This window comes from Epinephelus lanceolatus, chromosome 10 (assembly GCF_041903045.1).
Source record: "Epinephelus lanceolatus isolate andai-2023 chromosome 10, ASM4190304v1, whole genome shotgun sequence".
NCBI classification, from domain to species: domain Eukaryota; kingdom Metazoa; phylum Chordata; class Actinopteri; order Perciformes; family Serranidae; genus Epinephelus; species Epinephelus lanceolatus.
The window spans coordinates 8,812,620-8,831,246 of record NC_135743.1 but is presented as its reverse complement, the minus strand read 5'-3'; the positions used below and the strand labels follow the sequence as shown (position 1 = coordinate 8,831,246).

Genomic DNA, 18,627 nt, shown 5'->3' with positions numbered 1-18,627 from the left:
CGTGCTGTGTGGTCTCACATCAAAGATATTTATGCACTACATACAGGATGTCCTATTTTTGTCTTAATAAATTTACTTTTATATGAATTTAATTGCTTTTGACTGATGTGCTGTAATCTACATTCAGTGCAGATATTTTTCATGCTGCTGAATATCCCATAAATAGAATTAAAGCTGTCTGTATGTGTCAAATACACACATATATATTTTCTCATGAATAAGGTGAACAAAGAAAGGTGAATATACATCTGTAAGACAAACATACACCTCTGTTTTAATCTTTTTATTCAGATTCAAGATAGCCAGCATCTTCATCTTCTCGCAAAATCAGTGAATGTATGTGGAAATGTGATGAAAATATCAATTCTAAGGCATCTAACAAAAAAAGAGAAGCACATTTGTTATTCATAAACACTCATAACAATCCAGTTAATTACACAAGAAATCATAAAACAAACTATTAAAGCATTCCTCACACCTGAATGTTGTCAGTGTCTGTAGTTTAATATTGTCAGTGAAATATGATGTGTGCTGAATGTTACATAGTGTTGCCCGGGGTCAGGCCTTTCAATCCACCCACTCCACTGAGTTGGCTGAATCATCCTGGCATCGTGACTTACAACAGCAAATTTTGCAATCAGGAATTATGAATCAGGGGACGAAAGTTTCCAAATTGGGCCCTGAAATTGGACACCACCAACAGTGGCGCAGAGATCTTTGCATGGGGCCTTGGGGTCATGGATGTATAAGAAGAACTGGATACAGCATTGGAAGTGGGGCCCCATTCATCCCTATTAAAGCTGCTCAGTAGCACATGAAGCCCAAACAGTTTGACTTCCCTAGGTGTAAAATTACCCAGCTCTTCCAAACCTCAAGGCCCATAGATCAAGTGCACCAGGTGCCTAGCTTCCTGTTTAGCACTCCACAAACTTAAATAATATTTAAAAAATAACTTAGGCAGCTTTTACAGATTTTAAAAATGTTATCAGACCAAACCGATCAAAATTGTGATATTCAAATGATATGCAAAGGAGTTATTCTGCATGGGTTATGAAGTAAAAAGGTTATCCACTGGATTAAAGCATCGCTTTCACAATGTAAGTCTATGGGGAAACGTCTTTTTGGGCCCCATGGCATCACATGACGGACCCAGAAGTTGAAGTTACATGGTTTGGCCACTGTGTCGAATGGCTTCAAGGTCCAATGTTGTTTGTGGGGGACTGCTTCGGTCGAGATCATCATCTGTTATCTTTGGCCCTCCCTGACGACAAGCCTGCTAATGATTAGCCAATCAGCGCCATGGGTGGGACTAACACCACTGTCAAGCCATTGTCAAGCCGGAACCAATGAGAAGGAATAACCGCAATAGCAATCACTATAGACAAGACGGACACTGCCTTTGTGGCTGCTTTAAACCAATACGTCTTCTCAATTTTGCCTGACATCGTAGTTTGTTTTTCCTTCGCTCCACTTTACTTTAAAAACCCATTAAAACCAGAATGTTCAGTTCATCATCAGTGTGAACTTACAGTGACGTTAGATTCAAGTGGATAATTCATTCTCTAGTGATTAGTTACCTCCCTCACAGAAATCAGTTAGAGTGGACGTATTGTCAGACTGAAGATGGAAGCGGAGTGTAATGAGTTGACAGTTCTGTCTGATATCAGGCAAACATACAGTAGTGCAATTAATCCCACAATGTTCATACCTTTAAAACCTCATACAATCCATTGTCAACCAGCAAAGCTTGATGCGCCCTCTGAGATCATACCCACAGATCATCTAATGTTGATTTAAACAGGAAAAAGTCCAACTTAGTGAGGCAGTTTATAACACTGTCTCTTCAGTTTCAGTTAAAAGAGTACCCTGCGGTTATAAAGACACTTGAACAAACGCTTTCATTTAAAGTGCCACTTTGAGGTTTTTGTGTTTTTCAAAATGAATGCCATATTTCCCATAAAGCCCTCCACTTTCTGTCAGATTTGACTACTTGTCCTCCTCCAGCATTGTTCTGAATGCATTTAGTTTGGAGAGGAGGATGTAACAGCCCCTGATACCAGCCGATAATCATTCTGAACAAGTAAATGAACAAGTAAAAAGGTTTCTGTGCCTTAAAGGCCCCCAAAACATATTTCCTCAATCAGCCTCTTACTGTTCGAGTGAGGTCCCACATGAATACATTATTCTCTACCAAAGTTGGATCAGTTTTAGTTATTTAATTTGAGAGGTTCCTGTTTTTTTTTTTCCTGTAGTCACCAGACTATCACAGGGCTGACACAATGAGACAGACAACCATTCACACTTACAGGCAGTTAAGAGTCACCAATTAACCTGCATGTCTTTGGACTGTGGGAGGAAGCCGGAGTACCTGGAGAAAACCCACGCTCACACAGGAAGAACATGCAAAATCCACACAGAGGGGTTCACCCACCCTGCGTTGGAAACAAGACACCCTCTTGCTTTGAGGCGACAATGCTAACCACTGCACCACTGTGTTGCCCTAGTTAACTATAGTCTATTAATTATAATTGAGTATAATTGACTAGTTAATTATAGTCAATTATAATTAATAGTCGAAAACTCCACAGGGAACCTTTCTGAAAATGACTGTGACGTCTCAAAACTATCACAAAAGTGTATGATTCTAGAAAAGAAATTTTAAATGCTGAACATGTGCGATTTCAAATAAATTTCACCAGACATTAAGAGAAATATACACACTGTACCAAATATGTGCAAACATTTCACTTATAAACCCACATGCAGAATAATATCTCAGCCTGATCAACCCATGACGGTCCTTAAGCCCAGTTAAATCTATTGGCTCCAGCAGGGTGTCAGCACTGGATTGTTCCTCCACCACAAGCCTCACACTCCAGTGCCGCTGTCCTGTATGCCTTCCACACCACTGGGTCCTGCAGACACACCGTGCCACCGCCTCGCTTCTCTTCCGCCTGGTTCCGGTTTATGTCTCCCACACACACCCAGCCCCCTCCGGCCCCCGACCCGGCCGCCGCCGTGGGGCTGGCAGCCCATTTGGAGTGGTCCTGGCTGGCCTTAAAGGCGAACGTTTGTCCAGGGTTGATGAGAGTGATGTCCAAGACTTTCCAGCCCTGTGAGCAGTCTGAGGGGAGGATGCCTGTGGAGCGAATCCAGAACTGGACGAGGAGGTCTGACTGGAGGGTGGGGGCCACCCAGGAGTGGTACAGGTCTGATGAGACAATAAGGGAAGATAGATGGGAACATGTTTTTATTATCTTATTACCTGGAAACTGGTCTTAGGTTAAAAAAAGTACAGAGGACACATTATTATCATGCTCACAGTGGCTCATTTATACCTCCAAAGAAAGTCAAGGTGAAGCTGACAGAAGATGAACAAACTTCAAACTACTTTTATTTCTCCAAGGTCGTACCATTGTCAAAAGAGGCTCCTTTGGCAAAGCTGATAAAGTTGGTGCCATCCTTAGAGGTCAGAGTCACGCTGCGATTGGAAACAGGTTTGATATGTGGAAAGATGTGACCAGACAGATGTTTTTTCCCACAGACAGCAGCCAGTGCAGGCACCAGGGACACCAAGGACTCAGGGACATCGCAGTCGTACACATTAGGCTGATTGATCTGAAGCTGCTCTCCTGTGGTGCAAAACAAATTAGATTTAAGGCAAACAGTGCTAACGGCACTGCAAAACCACTTTGTTCGTTAAGTACAGTAAATGAACAGCACTGTCTTGGTGACATTGGTGCAGAGGCGTATCAATAACGTGCACTGGGACATTGTGCACCTCAACAGATGACAGAGGGACGATATTTTAACTTCTTTTTTTCAAACTTCCTTTTTGACGTAAAGGTCTATCACATTCTACAAGTTGTTCCTTTATTGGCCCATATCATACAAACCACACATACAGACTTTGTTGTTGTCATTAAGTACAGTGTAATGCTGTTGCTTAACTTTAATTCTAACCTCAACACATTATGCACTTCTGCTTATTGTCCATTAGACAGGAGCTCCATTAGGGCTGCAACTGACAGTTACTTTCATTATTGATAAACCAATCCATTATTTTATGCTTATCTAATTCTGGATGTCAGCTGATAGTGAAAAATTGCCATCACAACATCCCCGAGTCCAGGGTGATGAAAAATGATCACAAAATTGTGCATAGACATTCACGGTGCCCAAAAGACGCATCCTACTGGCTTTAGTGATCATTTGACTTTTCATCCAACACTGCCATGAATTTTTGGTTTGGTTTTAAGTGAAATATTTCTACAACTATTTAAATGGATTGCCATTAAATTTGGTTCAGACGTTAATAATAACATTTCCATCATCTTCAGCTCTTCTTTGCGTTAAATGTTAGCATGCTAACAAGCAAAACTAATATGTTGAACATGGTACCTGCTAAACATCAGCATGTTAGCATTGTCACTGTAAGCATGTTAGCATGCTGACACATTGCTGAGCCAAACTACAGCCTCACAAAACTGCTAGCATGGCAACCAAATTACCAGGAAAAATATTGACATTGACAGAATATTACTTTTCAGCAAATCACTGATGCGTTACATTTGCATATCATTATGTGGTGGATATGCTGAAACTTTACGTTTCAACATTTCTATAGTTAATGTGTGGTTAGGTTTAGACACAACAACCACTTGGTTATGGTTAGGGAAAGGTAAAGTTTTGGCTTAAAATGTCGCTTTTGGAGGCACAATCCCTGCTGGGAAAGCAATGATGTCTCTGTAAAAAACAACTGTTTTTCTTAGTACTATCACCACTGGCAAAACAGCAACCGGTCACTAAAAAACACCCATGTTTGTTGCCAAGAAATCAGATGGAAAAACAGTGACAGGTTGCTACAAAACACCCATGTTTGCTGCCTAAAGGCTGCAGAAAAAACAGCAATGGGTTGCAAAATAACACCCACGGTTGAGGCCTCAAAAGCCACTAGAATAACGGCTACAGAACTCTATAAAACACCCACGTTTGTTCCCTAAAAATCAGCTGGAAAAACAGTGACAGGTTGCTATATAACACCTATGTTTGCTGCCTAAAGGCTGCAGAAAAAACAGCAATGGGTTGCAACAAAAAACCCACGTTTGGTGCTTGAAAAGCCATTAGAATAACGGCTACAGAACTCTATAAAACACCCATGTTTGTTGCCTAAAAAGCAGCTGGAAAAACAGTGACTGGTCACTACAAAACACCCATGTCTGCTGCCTAAAGGCTGCATGAAAAATAGCAGTGGGTTGCAACAAAACACCCACGTTTGGTGTTTGAAAATTGGCTAGAAAAACAGCTACAGATCTCTAGAAAACACCCACCTTTCTTGCCAAAAAAGCTGCAGGAAAAACAGTGACAGGTTGCAACAAAACACCCATGTTTGCTGCCTAAAGGCTGTAGGAAAAAGAGCAATAGGTTCCAACAAAACATCCACATTTGGTGCTTGAAAAGCCACAAGAAAAACAGATACTGATCTCTAGAAAACACCCACGTTTGTTGCCTAAAAAGCTGCTGGAAAAACAGTGATGGCTGGCAACAAAACACCCACATTTGCTGCCAAATGGCTGCAGGAAAAACAGGAATGGGTTGCAACAAAACACCCATGTTTGGTGCCTAACAAGCCGCTGGAAACACAGCAAAAAACCCTGACCGGTTGTGTTGTTGGTCTCAAACAGTGGCCTTTAGCATGGTTCACTGTCTGCCTATGTGTCACGCCATGACAAAGTCAGCAAGTATACTACACCACTTTAGATATGTTGATATAGTATGTAAGAAATGTGCAAATGTAGCGTATTTGTATTTTGCAGAAACATACAATGCTGAAATTTTCTTCTGCCAACGGCGCTGAGCATGGCTGTAGTGCTGCCAATGAATTACTTTTAATCAACCATTAAAATTGTAGTTGATTAAGCCTACATCAAGCTTTATATATCAGCTTATAGACTCAGCACAAATTCTACCCATTAAACATAAGTAGTTGTGCTAATCAAATGAGTAATTAAGCTAATTAAAACAGAAACAAACAATATTTCTGACAATATACGAGTTTGCACAAATTAGATACTTTAGGTAGTATTTATCAACTTGGTAAAAAAAAAATCTTTAGATATATTAGTGTCAAATCTCAGTCTCCTCTCATTAATGTGCACATTCATGCTGCAAGGTGCTGTAAAATGAAACGTGACACCTTCTGCTGTTTCACAAAGCGTTATCTGCTGTGTACCCACATCACCCCGGACACCGTCACGTTCTCAGCATCCCAGCTGGAGAGGTGAGAATCTGATGGAGCAAATGCATGCCGCAGTGTGAAGGCCGATATCTCTATGGTAACACACCTCAATCTAATTACATTACCCCAGGCACTGCCATAGCAACTGTGCCAACTGCTGGGTCTGCCAGGGAACTGCACAGGCAGCGCGGCGACATGGTGATGACACCTGTTTACGCTGATTATCCGGGATCTGCATTATCTTGTTTTTGTTGTGTCAATAACTGACTGGATTATTAAGTGCTGGGGGACAAGGCAATAATGACTGAGGAAATCCTTTCCAAGATGAGACAGTAGGGCAAATATTTAGGGTTTCAGGGGAATTATAATATTCCTGGGAAAACCTTAGAAACAGCATTCACACCCTCGTGGGAAACTAAGACAAATGAAGCACGTTGAAACCTGTCTTCACGAAGCAGCTCTTTAAGACAGAGTTAGACAAGGGAAACTCTGATATATGATATGTCATTAAAGGTTTAATAGACTTTCCTCACTGAAGAACTTCCATTATATTGGCAGGGAATTATATGATTGGCCAATATGATAACCTGTAATTTAAATTTTAATAAAATGGCCAAATATATCAGCAAACCAATATGTCAATCTAATTATATTTGTCATCTTGCAGACTTTGTTTACAACATTTACAGCATTACAAAGCCTACAACAACTGGAATTTTTAATCTGTTTAGCTATGAGATATGAGGTTTAAAATAAATTCCTTCTTAATTAAGGCATATTTATTCATTAATATATATATCAGCAGACAGAAGGAAGAGAATGGATCTTTATTAGCTCCCACCTCTCATACTGTAATTGTGATCTAATACCATCATCCACTTAAATGTCATCACAAAGTGTTAAGTGCATTTTTATAACAGCTCTGCCCGTGCTATTATGGCCACATGGCAGCGCTCCAGTCTTACCGATGGTCTGGAAGCGGTCAAGCGGGAAGGTGATGCAGATAAAGTTTTGTCCGTTTTTCACACCGCTGTCTGGGTAGTAATACTGTCCTGCCTGTCGTACCGGGGGGAAGTGAGGGGTGCTGTGGACCAACCAGAAGCCCTGGTTTTTATCCAGCAGGACGACACCTGAGGAACAGAGAGATTAAAAACTGTCTTCAAAGTTTTCTCATCTGATGGTTACAGTCAACAAGCAAATAAAATCTAACCAAACTCAACTATCCTCCTTTTTTTCTACATATCACAGGGAAGGGGAGCTGCAGATTCAGGTTCATCACTACCAGCAACCTCTGTCACATTGTTCTCACATTGTCATTTGATAAACTGTCATGATAAAAAATATCACTTTATTTTGGATACTTTAATTCTTTTTCCCTTATTGCAATTATGGTCTTGTGCTTTTTTTATTTAAAGTCTGTGCATATTTACCCATTTTCCATACAGGATGTAATGTATGCAGGGTTCCTACATCTTAAGGCAAGTTTAAGTTTTTTTCAGACTTTTTTAATGCCTCTCAGCTCTGCTTTTCCTGGCACTTTCCCCACTGGCAAAACAGTGATGGATCACTACACAACACCCACACTTAGTATCTATAAAGCCACTGGAAAAGCAGCAACAGTCCGCTTTAAAAGACAGTTTGGTGCCTTAAAAGCAGTTGGAAATATAGGGACAGGTCGCTACAAAACACCCACGTTTGCTGCCTGAAGGCTGCAGGAAAAACAGCAATGGCTTGCAACAAGTTTGGTGCTTGAAAAGCTGGTGAAAAACAGTGACGAGTCCCTAGAAAGCACTCTTTTGGCTGTCTTGTGAAGTATGTAAATTGGATTAGCATTTGTTTTAAAAGTATTTACCCATAATTCCATACAGGATGTAATGAATGCAGGGTTTTTACAGATCAAGGAAAATTTAAGTCAAGACTTTTTTTTAGACTTTTGAATGCCTCTCAGAGTGAAATTTAAGACCAATGTTACTTAAAAAAAAAAAAAAAAAAAAACATGAGCTGGCATCAGTTACTTAGAGTTAGGGTCAATTTTGCCAAAATGTTTGTTGTGACACAAAACATGACTTGACAACTTTTTGCATAAAATACACTAAGCCTAATATGCGTAGCCTTATACCTGTTCAGCCATACCACAAAATCTTGGTTAAATGGCCAAATTTGGTTGTTTGCCTTTCCCTATATCAGTCGGCGTACAGTAACAGCTAGACAGTGGATCCTCTGCTCTAAACGCCTCAGATGGAAACAAAATATGAGCTGTAGGTTCCACTATCCTGATCTGCATGACGTTAATGCCAGAGGGATTTGGTAAATTATTTAAAAACAAATAGACGTTACCAATTATTTTGAGATTTTACAATGCAATGTCATAAAAAATAATCCCACATCCCATGTCTTAGCATTTTTAAGACTTCTGTAAGATTCATTTATTTTCAGTAACCGCTTATTCAGTTGGGGGTCGCAGGGGTGCTGGAGCCTATCCCAGCTGACACAAGGTGAGAGGCAGGGTTCACCCTGGACAGGTCACCAGACTATCACAGGGCTGACACATACAGACAACCATTCACACTCACATTCACACCTACGGACAATTTAGAGTCACCAATTAACCTGCATGTCTTTGGACTGTGGGAGGAAGCCAGAGAAAATCCACGCTGACACAGGGAGAACATGCAAACGCCGCACAAAAGGCTCCTCCACCCCGGGGTTCGAATCCTCACACCCCGGCTTAAATCCAGGAACCCTCTTGATGTGAGGTAACAATGTTTTAATTCCAATTAAAGAGCTATTTTTAGAGTATTTCAATGCCTTTAAAGACTTTTTAAGTATCTGCAAGAAGAGGTCTTAAATTGTATACAGTGCTGCAATAGACTTTGATGGCATTTCTGCTTTGACATCATTGATACACCATACAAGAACGCCTATATTTGCTGATCTTGAACATAAAGTCAAATTTCTTGCAGTCTACTGGAGCTGGTCCGCTGTGGTGTTCACCTTTTGTGTGCCCTCCTCTTCCTCCACTTTTGTCAAGTGGCTTCTGGTCATTGTAAAGGATGTACGCTACTTCTGTGTTCTGTGAAGAGGAGAGAGTTTTTATTAATGAAACTAGAAACCATCATACTTGGGCACACAAGAAACACAGGCACGCATACACATCAACTAAACAAAATCAAACAGCATAACATTGTTAAGCTGAGGTATAAAATCATAGTGTTTTGTATAATCGTGCTGTCCAAACTACTTCACAGCTGTTCAGAGGCAGACCAACCGCTTAGAAATGAAAAAGTAATTTTCAGTTCTCATTCTCAGTTTCTTAATCTGATCCAATAATGTCAAGTGGTTACGGCAGACACTTCTTTAAAAAAAAAAGCTTACCACTGCATTTAAGTCTTGTATAAAATGAGAAGTCTTGTGACTGCAGTGAAACAGCAGAAACAGGCAAAAATGAGTTACGTCTGCTGATGTCTGAAGAAACTATCAGTATTTTCTACTGATACTTATTTTTTAAGGACATCATCAGCATTGTAGAAAGCAGTCAAATGAAGGAATTTTACATTAATCATGCAGATGTGTCATACGTTAATAATAAGGAAGTGAAAACTCTATAAAAACTCTGTCACATGTGCAAGAATGCTGACTTTCACCTGGGTTATTTCCCAGACAATTTAGTCTAACTCTCAGCAAAACAAAACTGACCTCACTAAGTTTAGCTTCAGTATTTGTTCCCTTATTGTCACAGACAAAAAGACACCTGGCGGCAGACCTTTCCTTGTGAGTACAGCTGTCCAACTGTCCTGCCCAGAGCTCCCGTGGTGTCGTTCATTGTCCCCTTTCCAGGAGTCCACCCTTCACTCCCTTTGTCCAGCAGTAAATACATCTCACCCTCATGGAGATCTTTTCTGCCATCTTTAGGCAGCTTGTACATATAAAACCTGACATGGAAAATTAGACAGTGAGTGCATCTGGGAGACAGAGAGATGAACGCAGCTGATTTTTTCACACAGTAATGGGCTTAAAACAAACCATAAAGTGTGTTTTTATTAGTTTGCTTTGTCCAGGACTGTTATCAATGAATTACCAATCAACAGCATCTCCCTGGTCGTTGTAGCAGGTGATTGGTGAGGTGTCGCCCCCAAGTGGCAAACAGAAGATCAGCAGGGATAGGAGCAGCAGCATCTAAGAGGAAGATGCAAACTTTTATTAATCATTACAGGTTAAAAATAAACAAAAAACATTACAGTTACAAGGGTACCTGTAAGTACTTGTTGGAGTATTTTAACGGGTTTTTACTTTTTGTGGTGTTTTTGGATTGCTGTTACAACATTTGGTCTTTTAGTCTCAATAGAATATTGATATTGTGGTCCAGTTCAATAGTGGAAGATGTTCTTTGGTCTTCTACATAAGTAAAGTACCGATAAAACCATGCAAAACATACTCTGTTACAAGTAAAAGTCCTGCATTCAAAGTTTTACTTGAGTGGAGCTACAAAAGCACTGGCAGCAAAATGTACTGAAGTACCAAAAGTAATCGTCATACAGAATTACTCATTTCAAAATAATGAATAATAATAATATAATTTGATTATAATTGCTGATGCATTCATGTGTAACATTCACAATAATGTTGCAGCTGGTAACGATAAGGGTATTTACTGTTTTACATAATGCTGGGTAGCTTCATCTAAATTAGACTTGCACCGATTTATCGGCTGTGCTCGGAACTGGCCGGTTTTCACGTGATCGACCATGACCTGCGACCGGCTGGTCAGTCTAAAATATGCCGATTTAAAACACCAGTCAACTTCTCAGCAGGCTGCATGATTGACATTGTGTAACATCAGCAGCGCACACACAGGCACATGTGCAACTCAGAGCTTGGGCGATGTTAGTGAAACATGGGTGGCTTCTCACCTTAATCATTCAGGCACACACATCAAAAGAGAGAAGGAGAAAGTTGTTAATTGTCAGTGTTAAACTGAACTGCGGAGCTTTCACTGCTGCACTGTGCCACATGCCGAAGATATAGAGATAGCCTATATTTACTTTTTTGTGTTTTAAAGAAGTTACCCACAAATGCTATACACCAAAAATTATTGTTTTATTTATCGATGTTTTTATTTATGTATGCCTTTTTTACTTAGCCTATTTATTTTAATACTGTAGGCCTACCTGAAGTTATATTTGTCACTGTTTTTGTTTGTGTGTTTGAGATGATTATTGAAAAGCTGGTTGTATCTTGGTTAAAATGTTCTGATAAAACAAAGACAGAAAATATTGCAATATCTTGTGTGCTGTTGTAAAGTGGTTTGAAAAAATTTAAATCGGAATCGGCCATCCAAACACTCTGCAAATCGGAAATCGGTATCGGCCCAAAAAATTGTAATCGGTGCAAGTCTAAAAATAATATGCAGCAATCTACGTCACAATCGAAAAAAAGTCTAATACAGGTTACATGACCAAAAAGGAGCAGGAGAATAGTCTTATTTTACCTCCCCCTCTCTCAAAAACAGAAATAATTATAAGAAATAGATGGTCTGTCAGTTACAGTTAATAACCAATAGTTACACTTCAGAAAGAATCTGTAGCCATACACAATGTCCCCTTCAACAAGGGAACAGCATTTACATGACAGCTTGATAAAATCCAATTGTTCTTTCTTTATACATTTTCTAAAACTGAAAAATACTTAGACAACCCTTTAAATCACTCTGTAAGGAATTCCACAGTTTAATATCCACCACTGAAATAAACTGGTGCTTACAGTGAAATTTCCTTCTATGCTTATCGTCCTCTGAAATAAAAACTTTTGTAAATGTTCTGGTAACACTGCATTTTGCTCTACACATAATTTATAGTGTCTGTAATTCAACTAAATCATTAATTTTCAATAATCCTGGCTTGGTGTGTTGTCTTGGATCTATTTTATGAATAATTCTTAGTGCTCTCTTCTGTAAAGCTTCATATTTCTCATGTATGTGTTGCCCCACGCCTTCACACAATAACTTAAGTATGGCAAAATAAGTGAGCAGTACAGAATTCTCATTGCCCTGTGGTCTACCACATACTTTGCTTTGTTCAGAACAAAAATATTCTTAGACACCTTTGTCTTTTGTCTAGTATCAATGATGCGAATCTGCAAAGTAACTAAAGTATCAAATAAATGTAGGGTAAAAAGGAGTAGGATTTAAAGTACGATATCTAAAGCATAAAGTATCCTTAAAATGGAAAGTAGTGTACAAGTATCTTGCAGCTGAAGGAATACCAGAGTACAGTACTTGAGTAAATGTAACGTTAACGCACTTAAGTTGGTCACATTTCAGCATTTGTCCAGTCTCAACAGACAAGTGCACAAGTTATCATCATCACCATCTTAAAGCTGATGCAATTTCATTAACCAAAGTTTGAATTTCAAGTGAGATAATGAATCACAGTAGACGATACTGCAAGTCACACTGAGCTCGTTGCTAGCTGTCATGATCCCAAAGGGAAAGTAACGTCGCTAAAAGCACAAGTAAAGTTTAAATTAACCATTAACTACTTCTACCCACCTCTGGCACAGTGCTGTTTCCCTGTTTCACGTCCTCAATAGGTTATTATCTTGTTCTCTGTGAACTGTACTGTTCTGTACTGTGCTGTAGTTCCCAGTCCCGAGCAACTTTTATCTTCATCTACATCCTTGTTTGGGTCTGGGACAACAACATCGGGATGAGACGGTGACGTCACGGCTATGCTAGCGATCGCTAACACCGTCAAACGTCTTCAAAAACTATCGAAAAGACGCCACAAACACGAGCTAAGTAACTTCTGATAAATGTGTAATCAGATTATTCGATGTAAGCAACGACAATTGACAAAAACTACGGCTAAACTCAACCTGAAATGCTCCGCAACTTCCTCGCGCCCGTCTTATCCTTCTTTAACAGTCCTCGGTTTCAGTCAAGTGATTAGTGACGTCACCCAATAGGCGGGGCTGGACGGTGAAAGCGGTCAAAGCGAAATTCATTTTAAAATGAATAAAAAGATAAATAATTAAATAATTAAAGAGTTAATAAAGAAAGAGTGATATTAATAGGCAGATATATAATAATGTTTTCATTAACCGTTTAAAATTGGTAGCCTTCTTATAAAGGCAACAAATATATTTAAAGTTACTGTATATATTATAGCACAATAAATGACAACATTAAACAGATAACAAACACGATGTCAACATATCACGTACACAGCAATGAATAAAAAAGTGCTAAATGAGATTTAGAAATCCAAAGGAGATTTATCAATATTCTACAGCCTATCTAAAAATATTTGACAAATCTGACAAGTTTCATGCCTCCTAAATGAGACATTTTCAGTGCTTTCCCCCCTTATATAATCTTGGCAGGGTGGAAAACCATAAACCTTCTCAATAAAGTTAAAGTAAACAGGTTGGAATAAGGATTTAACAGACTTAAACACTCCCAACTTTGTTTCCCTGAAATACTAGAAGGAACTTTCAATCATAAATTATAAAAATAATAATGACAAATGCATATTGACCCGGGCAGTATCTGGTCTTTGAAAGAAGGCCAAGGCCATACCAGGAGATTAAACAATGCATTGACTCAACCCTGGTATAAATAGGCTACATATTGCCACTGATGGATTGTTATCTGGCAGAGGCCCAGGAACCTAACCAGTTAGGGGCTCCCCCCCTGCCTTCATCTGCAGTATTAACACAACCAGGAAGAGACTCAGAATTACCACAAAATGATGCATAGAATCTGTGAAGAGACACTAAAATGAGACAAAAAGGTCAAATCAGCCCCCCCATAGAGACACCAAACAACTGAAGACACAGAATGACCTTAAAGACACACAAAACAACAACCACTAAAGGAGGCAAAACCACTACAGAGTATTATATCTTGCTCCTGTAGGAGTTAGTAGGGCCTTTTGCATATCTGTGCCCAAGGACCTGTTATCTTATAATCCACCCATGCATATTGCACATTTTCATCTGAAAAGTGGAACTTACATCTGGTTAGTTTCCTGTTGTCAAACTGTTTCACAATTTTGGTGTGGTGTCTAATGTGTGCTGCTCTTCTCTTCCTCTGTTCCTCTTCTTTGAAATGTTTGTCTTCGTGTCACTTGATGTTTGGAGCAGAGGTTGAGAAAAGCAGGTTGTCAGACAGAGTAATGACCTTTGACCATACGTCGGAAATTTAACTTTTTTAATGAGTCAGTGTACCACCTTTATTTTTGTTTATAATCCAACAAAAAGACATAATCCTAAGAGGCAATATTTTTGTTTTTCTGATGTTTTCTCCTTTAAACGTGGATCTCAACCGCCAACGTTAATTAAAATGTTGCTATCACATATCATGTAAGTGTGCTCTGTTTGAGGAAGTGACAGTGCGTCTTCTCGTCACCTCTAACCTCACTGATGCAGGCCGACCAGGACTTCCTCAGAAACTTTTCCTCTGAGCTGACTGGACTAAACACACATCAGACAAGGTCACAGGTTTCCAGGAGGCCCCTTCTGGCTGGTGACACAGTGTGGCCCCTGGATTATTATGTGCGGCATGTTTACAAGTACATTAGACTTTAGAAACAAGTGGTTGGATCATGAGTTTGAGTAAAAATCAAGTTCTAATAGCCACAAATATTGTTAAGCAGTATTGACTCTGAACTTAGGAGTTAGCGTGATACTTTAGTCAAACCGGGACAACATTAAATGTGTGAATATTCTCTTTAGGTCAATAAAAATGAGAAAATTCTGGAACTTTGAGATAACGCCCGTTTTTAGCCCATCATTCTGTGAGGTATTAACACCTTTATCTTTGCCTCAGTTGCTCCATAAATGGGACATAACAACCCCTCTTCCTGTGAGGATGTTTTGATTTATGTGCAACTGGATGTTTTAAACACATCAGACATCATAACAAGTTTGTGAGAATGTTACCTAGCGAGGGAATGACGATTAATGATGAAACCAAAGGAACAGGTTTCACACATCCTTGTTAATTCCACTGCTGAAATGCTTGCAATTACAGGCAATTACTGTTTGTTTGATATCTAAAAAATAACGATAACGAGGAGATCTGAGCATGTTAAATCTCTTTTTCTCCTGACATTTTAGACAAACTGAATAAATGGATAAAAGCATTTGGCTCAGATACACATTTAGTTTATTTTATAGAAGAGATTTATCCATATACAGTCAAACCCTGTGTGGCTTTGGAGCTCTTATCTCCTTGACAACATTCCTGGTGTGTTTACTGTCTACTGTACAAATAAGGAGAAACAATAGAGATCAGTAGACGGCCTCCTCCTCATTATGGAACACACACAAAATCATTCAACCACTCATCGCAGACACTCAATAAAATAAGAACTTTGCCAAGATAAGAAAGCATATCTACTGATCCTATTTACTAGGAAAGAAATAAAACACTAACTAGCAGTAAACTTTACAATCTCATCAGGAATGTCCCTCAAGTCACATTAAAAGCTCTGTTGCACAAACATTAGCGTTTTCTTTGCTACAATCTGAAGAGCTTGAAAACTGACCAACACTATCAGGAAGGACAACAATTCCCTTAAATAAAGCATCATTAAAGTCAACAACAAAAAGCATCCTGTTTTAACAAAAATAAGAAAGCTACAATACTGGATGGCTCTCACTGCACAGTTTTTTGTTTTCCATCTCAGGTTTGCAGCATGCATGGTAATTCAGTCCTCTGCTCGTCCATGCGTCCCCCCTGGACCCTCAGGAGCAGGGAGAAGAAGTCCTCATCGTCCATGGGACCAGGAGCCCTGCTGCGCTGATCCTCCAGTCTGCCCTGGGCCTGTGGGGGTGGAAGGTAAAAGGTCAAATTAATGCTGGAAATGATGTAAAAAAGTAAATCATTTTCCACTTAAGTTAGCATGACATTGTGGTTTGGCAAGAGTCTAACATTTCCCTCTGACAAAAAATTGTTATGTCATGATAAAAGCACCTAAGCAAACTAGTTCAGTGCTTACTTGTGTTGTCAGAATCATGTTATACAGATCCTCTTTTGGCACAGGCACAGGAACTGGTGCAGGCGCAGGGGCAGGCGCAGGCCTCTTCACAAAAGAGAGCTGCTTTATGCTGCCTCTGAAACCTCTGGCTTTTATTTTTGCCGGTTGGGACTTTTCGAGCTGCGCCCTCTGGTCATCCAGCCGGCGAGCTTGAGCGGTGGCCACCAGCTCAAAGAACTCCTCTCTCTGCAGTGAAGTCATGGAGGAAAAGACCACTGAGGAGAAATGAGACAAAAGAGCTTTGATGGTTAGACAGCAGGAGACTTTAAGTGGTCAGTGGTCAAGGAAAGACATGGAAACATGCCGGTTGAAGAAGTTTCAAAACATTCTTGAGTCACTAAGTACGGGTCGTTTCATGTTCTTTCAGCTTGATCGACATGAGTCAGCATCATTACATGGAAACAAATGCAACAGCTGCACCAGTTTCATCACGTAAACACTGATAAACAAAATGCTTCTGAAGGGTGCTCCCACCTCTGTTGGCTGGCTTGGTGGTGTTGGGCTCAGAGTGGCACCTCCTCCTCCTCATTCCACTCTCCATCCTGAAGGAGCAGCGTTGGTCATTGAGCCGTCTCCCCTCCTGGAGGGTGCAGAGCAGCTCGTAGAGCGCCTCCGGGAAGTCAGGGGTTAACCGGTGAGCCTGAGAAAACGAGGGTAGGTGGCAGAAAAAGTATGCAGGAGGGAGGAAAGGTTTCTCAGTGAGTGGCACAGACTGTTTGTTGGCACAGCAAAGACATTCACTTAACTCCTACGTACTCCCACATGCTCTGTAACAAAATGGTACCTGCTGTTTTTTCCACCACAAGATTGTTTTCCTCACAGAGTACATGGTGGCTAAAGTCAAGAACATTTCAAACACATACTTTCAGCTACAATAGAGGTAATCTCAGGGCATGTGAAAAAGCCAAAGTAGTATACCAACAGTCTACAAACCTTTTTTGGATCCTCTTCTTGGTTTTCTGTCCCTTCAGGTTGTTGCTCAGAGGAAATTAACCTCTTTACATCCACTTGAGGATCATCTTGTGAAAGCTTTTCATTCTCTGTGTCACTGGGTGTCTCGGGTTTTTCATTAATCCCCATTACCTCATGTGTGTGCTCTTCTCTTTCACTATCACCTCTGTTTTGTCCATCATTCTCAGTTTTCTCTGCTTTGTCCTCTTCACTCACAACAGCCTCTGCTATCTGATCATCCTCTGCGTTGGCTTGTTGTTTCTCCTTGCTCTGCTCCTCTGAACACATTTTACTCACTATATCTTCTTCATTCTCGTCCTCCCCTGTGTGTTCCTCTTCCTCTTTCTGACCCGACTCTCTGCTGCAGCTCTGTGCGGTGAGTGAACTGCTCTCTGCCCCTTTGTCAGCGACACTCTCGGTTATGTCTCCCTCTTCGGTGATGACAAGACTCTCCAGCAGCCCTTCTTCAGCCATTTCAACTTTGATCTCTGCGCAGTCCATTAATCCTACTGTCAATCCCTGGCAAGACGATGAGCAGAAACAGGGGTGAGGTCAAAGATCTTAGGTCAAAGGCTTTGAGGACCCCATTTCAACACTTGAAACATCTCATGTATCAACCCTAAAGTTACTTGGAATAGACATGACTGCTTGAGAGCAGCTGTGTATTTCTCCTGTGAGGAAATGTATGAGAAACCAGTTGAACAGGTTGAAGCATGTTGATGGCAGATGTTTAAGTGGAAAATCCAAAAGTGAATCATATCTTGTGTGATAACAAAGGTGTGACAGCATGGTGAGAGGAGATAACAACTTCTGGTTGCTGATTTAACTGTTGTATATTAAGCCAAAACTTTCACTGTACTTCTTGTTATTTCTCTCCCAAAGTTGCCACACAATAAATAGAAAATTCAATGATTTCTTTCTTACCTTGATTTTTTTGTCCTTGTCTCTTCAAAGCATCATCTTTTGAAGTCACAGACGGAGTACAGCATTTTTTGGCTTGTCACTTGCCTTGTCAATATCTTTATGACGAAAAAAAAAACCCTGCTATGAAGAGTTTCACATGCTGACGTGACAAGCTCTCGCCCTTCTGTCTGCCTTGCTACCTTCTCTCTGTCGTCTGCTCTCTTCCTGTTCCTCTTACCACAGCCCACCCTTATTTATTTGGCCCGCATCTGACAGGCCATGCTATTGTGACATATTGCCGTTAAAAGCAGAAGGAATCCCGGCCATGCATTTTGGTTTATAGTCCGTAGCAAAGCTTTCCATGATTTGAGATGAACTTAAAGCTGTCAAACTTGCTGTGCGCAGCTGCTGCTCATTTGATTATGACAGACCCAACTGCAACATGTTGAAACAGGCTGCACAGTTCCTCAGACACTGCTGTGGTTTTGGCACACA

At 40.2% G+C, this 18,627-nt stretch overlaps 2 protein-coding genes across 2 annotated transcripts; both read right to left on the bottom strand.

Moving 5' to 3' along the window:
- Positions 1 to 268: 268 nt before the first annotated feature.
- On the bottom strand, positions 269 to 13,165 carry dnase2 (deoxyribonuclease II, lysosomal). Its single transcript, XM_033640515.2, has 7 exons — positions 12,786 to 13,165; positions 10,317 to 10,414; positions 10,002 to 10,170; positions 9,233 to 9,311; positions 7,204 to 7,368; positions 3,414 to 3,632; positions 269 to 3,211 (listed from the first exon to the last, which is right to left on the bottom strand). The coding sequence occupies exons 2-7, from the start codon at positions 10,412 to 10,414 to the stop codon at positions 2,838 to 2,840; spliced, it is 1,104 nt and encodes a 367-aa protein (XP_033496406.1). The 5' UTR covers positions 12,786 to 13,165; the 3' UTR covers positions 269 to 2,837.
- Positions 13,166 to 15,387: 2,222 nt separating this feature from the next.
- gpsm3 (G protein signaling modulator 3) lies at positions 15,388 to 18,557 on the bottom strand. Its single transcript, XM_033639940.2, has 5 exons — positions 18,154 to 18,557; positions 17,212 to 17,748; positions 16,753 to 16,918; positions 16,240 to 16,493; positions 15,388 to 16,064 (listed from the first exon to the last, which is right to left on the bottom strand). The coding sequence occupies exons 2-5, from the start codon at positions 17,728 to 17,730 to the stop codon at positions 15,924 to 15,926; spliced, it is 1,080 nt and encodes a 359-aa protein (XP_033495831.1). The 5' UTR covers positions 17,731 to 17,748; positions 18,154 to 18,557; the 3' UTR covers positions 15,388 to 15,923.
- Positions 18,558 to 18,627: the final 70 nt, after the last annotated feature.